Source organism: Dendrobium catenatum, unplaced genomic scaffold (assembly GCF_001605985.2).
Source record: "Dendrobium catenatum unplaced genomic scaffold, ASM160598v2 fragScaff_scaffold_67, whole genome shotgun sequence".
Lineage (NCBI taxonomy): Eukaryota > Viridiplantae > Streptophyta > Magnoliopsida > Asparagales > Orchidaceae > Dendrobium > Dendrobium catenatum.
In genome coordinates this window covers 130,784-139,392 of record NW_021318529.1, presented here as the reverse complement: position 1 = coordinate 139,392, position 8,609 = coordinate 130,784, and the positions used below count along the sequence as shown (strand labels likewise).

Here is an 8,609-nt window from a genome sequence, read left to right as displayed (position 1 = left end):
CCCGCCCCGCCGGCGGCCGGGCCGGCGGGGCGGCGCGGCCCCCGGCGGGCCGGCCTCGGCGCGGCCTCGGGCTGCGCGGGCGCCGCCGTGGGCGCCCGCCCGTTGGCCCGCTTTGGTGTGGGCCGCCGCCCGGCTCCCCGGGGTGCTTTCCGTCGTGCCGGTGCCCGCTTTTCCCCCTTTTTTTTTTTTTTTTGGCCTTTGCTGCCGCCGCTCCTCTCCCTTGGCTCCCCGCCCGGTTCCCCGTCCGTCCCGGCCCCCTCTCCTCCCCCCTCTCCGCCCCGCGCTTTTGTGCTTCTCCCTCCTGCCCCTTCCCCTTCCCTGCCCTCCCGCCCTCCCCTGGCCTCCGCGCCCCGGCCTTCCGCCCCCCTGCTTCCCCTCCCCCGCCGGTCCCCCGCCCGCGTGGGCCCGCGTTTGCGCCTCGCCCCTGGTTGCCCGCCGCCCCGCTCCGCGGGGCCGCTGCGTCCTTTTCGCGTTCCCTCCTTGTCCTTCCCTTTTCCCTTCACTTGGGTTCCCTTCCCCGCCCCTGCCCGCCCTCCGTCTCCGCCACTGGCCTCGTCCCCCTCTCCCGGCCTCGCGGTCGCCGCCTCTCCCCCTTGTCCCCTTTTCCCGCCCCGTTCCCCCCCGCCCTGTGTTTTCGCCCCCCCGCTTTCCTCCTTTTGGCTCTGGTTGTGGCTTTCCCCTCCCTCCTGCCCCCCTCCCTCTCCTTTCTTGCTCCTCATTCTCCCCGTCCTCCTCGCCGCGGCCCTCCCGTCGCTCCTCCTTTCTGGCCCTTCGCGGTCCCCTTGCTCCCCCCTCCTGTCCTCTCGCTGCTGCCTGTTTGGTCTCCTGGTCGCGCTTGTGCCCCCCCGGTCGCCGCGTCTTCGCCCTCTCCCCCGTACCCCTGCCTTCCCTCTCTGTGCGTCCTTGCTTCCCCCCTCCCTCTGCCAGCCCCGCCCTCTTCGGGCCCGTCCCCCCCCGCGCGGCCCGCCCTCTGTTGTTTTCCCCCCCTCTCCCCTCGCCCGGCCTCCCCGCGCCTCGTCGGCGCCGCTTTTTTGTGCCCCCCCCTCCCCCCTGCCCCCTTGTTCCTGTTCGCCCGCCCCCCTGGCTCTTCCTCCCCCTTTTCGTGGTGTTGCTTCTCCTCCCGTCCTGGTTCTCCTTGTGCTTCTCCTCGCCCCTCCTTGCTCCTCGGCCCGCCCTTTGCTTCTCTCCCCGTTTTGGCCGTTTTCGTTCTCTCCGTGGCTCCGCTGCGCGCCCCTTCCCCCCCGCGCCTCGCGTCGCTGCCCTCGCGGTGCCCCTCTTCGCCCCTCCGCCCCTCTTTCCTACCCCCCCGGGTCCACCTGCCCGCTTCGTTTTGGCTGCTTCGCGTTCCCCCGCGCCGTTTGCCTCCACCCTTTTTCTCTCGTGCCTTTTTCCTCCTCCCTTCCCCTCTTGCGCTTGTTTGCCTTGTCCTTCTCCCGCGCCTGCTCTTTCGCTCTCCCACCGCCCCCCGTCCCGCGTTGTCCTTTCCCCCTCTCCCCCTCGTCGCCCCGCCTATTTCTTCCGCCTCGCCTCCGTTCGCCGGCCTGCCCCCCCCCCCTTCCTTTTTGGCCCCCCCGTCTTTTTCCCGGCTCCTGGCCCGTTTTTCTCTCCTTCCTGTTTGCCCCCGCCCGTGCCCGCGCCCACCCGTCTGCCCTCGTTTCCCCCCCCCTTGGGTCTCTGCGCCCCGCCTCCCCTCCGCCCCCGTCCTTGGCCGCTCGTCCCTTTTGCTTCCCTTGCCTTCTCCCCGCTCCCCCCTCGGTCCCCCCGGCCCGCGGCCCCGTCGCCTTGTCCGCGCCGGCCGGCTCCCCCCTCCCTTGCTTGTTTCCTCGCCTTCTCTCCTTTTCCCTTTCTGCCTACTTTTGTTCTTCCCCCTTGTTCTCCCTTGGTTCCTTTCTGCTTTGCTTTTTTCTTCTTTTTCCCCGTCCCTTTTTCGTTCCCCCTTTCCCCTTTTTCTCCTCCCTTCTTTTCCCCCCCCGTGCGCCCGTTTCGCCGTGTGTCCTTTCTTTTCTTCTCCTGCCCGGCCGCTCCTGCTCCCTCCCTTTCCCTTCGTTTTTTTTTTTTTTGGCCCCCTTCCCTCGGGCCTTCCGTCTTCCCTCCGCCCGCGGTTCTCCGTCTTTCCCGGCTCCCCCTCGCCTCGGCCCTCCCCCTTTGGCCTCCCCTCTCCGCGCTTTCTGCTATTCCCTCCTCGCGTTCACCCCCCCCCCCGGTCCGCCCCCCCCGCCCCTCCCCGCGTCCTTTCCCGGCCCCGCCCCTCCGCGCGCCCCCCCCCCGCTAGCTCCTTGTTCCCGTCCGGCTTTCGGTTTTGTTTTGCCCTGCTTTCCTCCTCTTTTCCTTTCCCTTTTCCCCCTTCTCCTTTCCCTTTGCCTCCTCTTTTTTCTTGTTTCCCCCCATGTCTTCCGCCCTCTGCCTTGCTGCCTTGGCCCCTTTCGGCCGTTTGCTCCCTTCCCTCTTCTCTGCCCCTTTACTCTGCTTTGTTCTTTTCCTGCCCCCTGTTCTGCGCGGTGCCCTCCTTCTCCTCCCGTTGTCCTCCTCCCCTCTCCATCCCCTTTCTCTTCTTTGAGTTTTCTCCTTTTCCCCTTCCCCCCTCTTTTCCCCTTCGCTCTTCTTTCCTGTCTCCCCCGTCCTTCTCCCTCCTCCTTGGCCCCCTCCCCTCTTTCTGCCTTCCCCCGTTTCCGTCTTCCCCCCGTTCCCCGTCTCGCTTTCCTGCCCCCCCTTTGCCCCTCCCTTCTCTGCGGCCCCCCTGCCCGTTCCTTCCTCCTCTCTTCTCTGTTTGCCCTCCCCCTTCCCTTTCTGCTACTTCCTTTCGTCCTTCTTTTTGTCCCTCTTTCCCCATTCCGTCCCTTCTTCGGTGCTGCGTGCCTTTCCTTCCTTGGTTCTGTCCCTTTGTCCGCCCTGCTGCTCCTCCGCCCCCCCCCCCCCCGCCTTGTCCCTTTCCTTGGTCTTTTCTTCGTGCTCCTGCTCCTTGTTTGCTGCTCCTCCCCGGCCCTTGTCCACCCTCCTCGCCCGTGCGCCCCCTTGGTCGCCCGGTCCGTGCCTGCCTTGCTCCTCCCTCTGCCCTCCTTCCTCCCTCTTTTTTTTTTTTTTTTTGCTCTTTCGGTCCTTTCGGCCCCCCCCCCCCCCTCCCTCTCGCCTCCCTCTCCCCTCTTCGTTCGCGTCTTCGCTCTCCCCCCTCGGCCCCGGTGCGCTCTGTCTCCCTCCCTCCTCGCTCCTCCCGTCCGGGCCCTGCCCTCTTTCTTCTCCCGGCCTCGTTTTGCTTGGCTCTTTTTTTGTGTTTTTTTTCTTTTTTCCCCTGCCCCCTTTCTGTCCTTCTTTGCTGTTTTTTGGTTCCTCCCCCCCTGTTCCCCCTCCTCCTTTTTTTTTTTTTCCTTTTTCTGCTTTTTTGCGCCGCTTTTTCTCCTCTGCTTTTTCCGTCTTCGTCCACTCCTTTTCTCTGCGCCCTTGTTTCCTTCCCTCTCTTTTCCCCCGTCCCCGGCTCCCCCCCGCCCCTCGGTCTCTCCTGCGCCCGCCGCTCCTTCCTCCGCCCTTCCCCCCTTTTCTTCCCTCTTTTTTTCTTCTTCCTCTTTCTCTTTCTCCCATTTCGCGCCCCTTGGCCTCTTTCTGCCTTTTCCCGGCCCTCGGTTTCCCTTTGGGCTGGATCTTTTCCTCTTTTTGCCCTCCTCCCCCCCTGCCCTTTTCGCCGCCGTTCCTCGCGGTGGTTTCTCCCCTCCCGCTCTCGCGCGGTCTCGCTCCTCCTTTTCCCGCTCTTCTCCCCTCTCCTCCTTTGGCCCCAGCATTCGTCGCGCCGCTTTTCCCGCCCGGCGTCGGCTTCCTCTCCCCCTCCCTCGCCTCCGCTCCGCCCTCCCCTGCTGCCCCTCCTTTCTGTTCGTGCTCCCGCTCCTCCTCTCTTTCCTTGTTCTGTGTGCGCCTCTCGGTGCTCGGCCTTTCCGGCTGTGGCTTGCGGCTTTGGGCTGTTCGCTCGCGGCCCCTTGGTCGGCTCGGCGGGTTCCCCGCTCCCCCCGGGCACCTCGTCGTGTCCCGGGTCCGCCCTTGGCGGGGGGGCCTCCTGGTCGCTAGCCTGCTTTTCCCCTGCCCCCCTCCTTTTTGTTTGCCCCCTCTTTTTGTCTTGGCCTTTCCGCCCTTTTTTGTGCTCTGACCCGTCTTTCTTCCCGACCTCTTTTTCCCCCACCCTTCCCCCCGTTGCCGTCCGTGCCCCGCCCCCTTTCCGGGCCCTCTCTTTTGCTGCCCCTGCCTGACCCTCCCCTACTCTCCGCTCCCGTCCGTCCCTGCCTTTGCCCTGTTTCGCGTTCTTTGGTGTCACATCCCTCCTGCGCTTCTTCTTCCTCTTCTTCTTCTTATTCTTCTTCTTCTTCTTCTTCTTTCTTCTTCTTCTTTTTTATTTTGGTTTCCCTGTCCCTGCCTCTCGTCTCCATCCCCCTGCTCCTCGTGCTTGGTCCTCCCCGGGTGCGGTACTGATCCCTGCTGCTTCTGCCAGTGATGGCACCCCCAGTCGCCGGTGGCCAGCTGCGCCTTCTGTGCGTTCTATTGGCGGTGTTCTTTCATACCTCTCTCGCATTTATGCTTTGGCCATTCCCTTTTCTCCCCTCCCCATTTTTCTTTTCCTTTTGGGTTTTTTTTTTTTTTTTGTGTTGTAGCCCTTCCACATGACCCTTTGTGTTAGTTTCTTCTTTTTTTCTTTCCTACCCCCACCCTCTAATTGTGGCACTCCTCCTCTCTCTGCGAGTGCTTGGGTGGTGTATATTCATTGGCTCTCTCTCTCTTCGTTTTTTCTTGGGTTGTCAGTTTTCACTCCTTTGATGTTTTTTGGATTCGTTTCACTAGGTTTTGGCTCCATCTTTTTTTTTTTTTTTTTTAATAGTTTTTGTTGTTTAATTTATTTAGAAAGTTATGATTTGAATAATTTTAACTATAAAATTGCCAACAAAATATTTGTTGTATGGAAAAAATCTAATTGGGATTCAATATATACACACATGAATTTTAATGCGTTCTTAGATTCGTTCGAGACGGTTTTCTTACTGTTTCTTAAGCAGCTTTCTAGTAAAAAATTAAAATTTTTAACTAAGAAAACTGCTTTAAGAAGTAGTAAAGAAAGCTCGTCCCAACAAAGTCTTAGCACATATAATTATAATAGAGTTTATCAACTACTTAAAACTTCTACTGAAGTCTTACCCATAAACATTTGAATACATAGCAAAATTATTTTTTCACCTTCTTGTGAACTAATTGATTAAAAAATTTTGTTGCAAGAAGTAATTGTTGAGGATGTGGATGTTCATGTTGAATTTACATACTTCGTGCAAGGCAAAAAGTAAAGGATCATTAATATTCATACTTTAATTTCAAAGAAAAAGAGAAGTAGTATAAAAATCATTATTATTTTTAATGTAGGCTAAATATATAAGAATTCAATAGAAGATAAAGAAGAATTTGTCTCTCTTTAAGGAAGTAGCAACTCAAATGCATGATTAAATAGCTAATGTATTTAATTCAATTTTTTTTGTTTACAAGTGCACATTTTTTACAATGAGTTTCAACTATAGTCTTGTTTAACTAACATTATTCAATATACATATTCTTTCATTAAGTTGTGACTGTACACATATTTTATTATAATATTTTTCCCCCTTTTACAGGGGTTTTCCACGTAAAAATCTTGGTGTCTCATAAAATGCTAGACCCTCTCTCTTATCTGATTGCGTGCCGGATTTTCGTATAACGCTAAGACGATAAACTTTATATTTCTCTACCGCCGCGAATACTCCTGGACGCAACAATACTATATTTATTTTACATTAAACTACAAGATAACTCAGCTATTATAGTCGCATGCCGGCACCGCCGACTGGTTGGCCATCACTGTCATAATCATCGTGTATCATATCTCACCGTTGACTACCAATCACTATTATCATTGGGATTTATACTATATTCATTTTACTTTAAACCAAAATAATAATAATAATAATAATAATAATAATAATAATCGCATGTATTTATTTTACACCAAATAACTCTAAACATTTCAAATGCATTACGTTACGTTTATGCTATATTTTATTTTATTTGCATTCATTTTCAGCAAAATAGACTGGCCCTTAAAGTTTTGCTTGGCACGACTGCAACTTTTTGTAATGGTGATTGTAAAAATATTGTCTGGAGAAAATAACTTGTTCATAGCACAAAAATTTCTTAAATGCAATACAAAAATAGTGGTCAAACAAAAATTATTGTTGCATTTGAAAAGCATGCTTCGACCATGACCCCCCTCCAATTGCTTACCCTTTACACGACTATTGTTCCCCTTGTTTGGAGGCTTTGAACCCTCCGATTGCCTACCATTGCCGCGATCGACATCCCAAAGCCGCAATCCACATCCTGAAATGCCGATCACCTAGAGTTCTCACACGAACAATGAAAGAGAGGAGGGGATCGGGATCACGACATAAAGGATTGGCATCATGGGTAGGGCGGGATCGGAGGCTAGGGAGGGGGGGATATTAATCCTACGCCGGCTTTTAAAATCGTCGCTACTAATCGGGTGCCAAAGTTATGAGATTTTAGTAGCGGGTAAAATTATTATCTATACCTCTCTATAGCGGTAGTTTATAAACAGCCGCTATGAACTGCTGCGAAAATGTCATGTTTTTAGTAGTGGCAAAATAGTAAAATAGCCATCCCAAATGAAACCTATGTCTCTTTAAAGTCATAAATATTCAATGTGTGCTCTAAGTTTATAAAATAGAAAATATTAATAATAAAAATATTTAATAAAATTTTTTTAAGGCTGATTAATTATCGTCGTTCTCATGGATATACCGAGGTTTCGTTTGGTTATCCGGTACTTTTGTAAAAGATAGTTTTAAGAAACAATGGCTCAGAGAAATGAGTTTTCTAACGAATAAGCATATATAAAAAGCTTCTCAAAACATCAGAAAAATGAAAAAAAAAATGATGTTATTGGGAACATGGTTTGATGAACCAAACGGCAAAGAAGACATAAATTTTTCATTTTAAAAAGAAAAAAACACAAAAAAATATCCAATCAAACTAGGCCTGAGTAATAAATAGTGCAGTTCCCTTACGTTATTATCTAGTATTGATTTATACATAGCTCACCTTGGCCTATTGGTTGAGAGCTAAGACTTCTAACTAAGAGGTTTAGGATTTGATTCTATATGTATGTGTTGTGTGTGTTTGCCTGAAATGACCTAAATATCAAAAAAAAAAAAAATATTGATTAATGATGTCAGATTTATTAGCAATGCAGTCACGGACCTTTCTAACAATTTGTCTCACGTGTCTATTATTTTACAATTTCCGGTATTATCCATCAAACAATGATCATTAGCACTAATCAAATACAATTAATTGAACAATCTTTTTTTTTCTTTTCGGATATCATCATTTCTTACAAACGTACAGAACCAATTAAAGGCACTCAGCACCTAAGAAGGTACTTAACTAGTTAAATATGTACAAAAATAATGCTAAGATGTAATTATCATAAAGAATTTTGGTGATTTGTCAAATCATTATAATATATTATTAATTAAACTTTCATTTTTTCGCATATAATTTAGGTGAAATTTGTTGTCATGAAAGAGATATGTTAACTTTTTGAATACTGAAACTTTTGAATTCATAAATAGTTTGATTTTTTTGCCATTTATTATTTATAATTTGACTTTTTATACATTAATAATAGGAATTTAAATATTTTTGATTAATTTTTTAAATGAGAAAAACGCAAGAAGAGACAATTTAGTTATATGTGGATTATTACAATTATTTAGAATTATTGCACCTCTCATAAGCATTTTTTCATTTAAAAGAACAAATCATATGAAGATTGCATATAATAGTTATTTATCAAACTTCGAATTTTCAATTCATCAATTTCATAGGCCTTAATTACATTTTTTTAAACAATAAAAAATATTAGTCAAATTTAAATTATAATTTTGAAAAGTGAAAAGTAAAATAGTATGAAATCATTTCAAAACAAAACCTAAATCCTTACTTTAACAATTATCTAGCTGTGTCGTTGCTCGCTTATGGGTTTCTGATTTTCCTGTAAAGACTCCTTTTAGGATTTTCTTTGGTTGTCTGGTTTTACTTTTGTTGGTTGTTACTCGTATTAATTAAATCATAAGCTCTTTATATTTTATTCCAAATGTTGTATTTTCCTAGGCGAGTTTTTGATCCTTTAAAGACTTATAACCGCTTTCTTATTTAATACGTAAGTCCCTATGTGAATTTTTTCCAAAAAAAAAAAACGAATGTTAAATGTGAGTTATCATTACGCCTTTCATGAGAAGAAAAGAAATGACACACTTCTAAAACTTTCTCACTGTTTTTTAAAATAATTTTTAGTATAAAATTTTTAATTTTTTTACTAAAAATTTACTTTAAAAAATAATAAAAAAAATCATCATAAATGAAACCTAAGTATAACATTTTTTAAAGACAAAATAGTCCATTAAAGTTAAAATTAGAGAATTTAGTAAACAAGCAAGTGATTGTTGATCTGGCTCGGCTCAGGCAATTCTACGTTTCCTCTTGGCCGGTTTATTACCGAGTGATTGTTAGCTGGGAGAATTCAATTTATCAAA

General features: G+C 48.7%; 2 protein-coding genes across 2 annotated transcripts in view; both read right to left on the bottom strand.

Moving 5' to 3' along the window:
• LOC114579705 (protein argonaute 2-like) overlaps nucleotides 1–719 on the bottom strand; it is a 4,968-nt gene extending 4,249 nt beyond the window's left edge. The window contains exon 1 of the mRNA XM_028695148.1: nucleotides 6–719. Coding sequence (XP_028550981.1) covers nucleotides 6–719 — 714 coding nt within the window. The remainder of the gene's footprint in view (nucleotides 1–5) is intronic.
• Nucleotides 716–4,549, bottom strand: LOC114579704 (uncharacterized PE-PGRS family protein PE_PGRS54-like). The gene is made up of 3 exons (XM_028695142.1): nucleotides 4,394–4,549; nucleotides 2,463–4,270; nucleotides 716–2,168 (listed from the first exon to the last, which is right to left on the bottom strand). The coding sequence occupies exons 1-3, from the start codon at nucleotides 4,547–4,549 to the stop codon at nucleotides 716–718; spliced, it is 3,417 nt and encodes a 1,138-aa protein (XP_028550975.1).
• Between the last annotated feature and the right edge of the window lie 4,060 nt (nucleotides 4,550–8,609).

Bases quoted from the DNA above. Each gene is read 5' to 3' on its own strand.
- LOC114579704 (XM_028695142.1), bottom strand. From the start codon at position 4,549: ATGCGAGAGAGGTATGAAAGAACACCGCCAATAGAACGCACAGAAGGC. The intron at 4,271-4,393 runs GCAGGGACAGGG...AACGCGAAACAG, and splicing joins CAGGGGGATGGAGACGAGAG to GGCAAAGGCAGGGACGGACG. The intron at 2,169-2,462 runs GTAAAGGGGCAG...AGGGAATAGCAG, and splicing joins CAGGAAAAGAACAAAGCAGA to AAAGCGCGGAGAGGGGAGGC.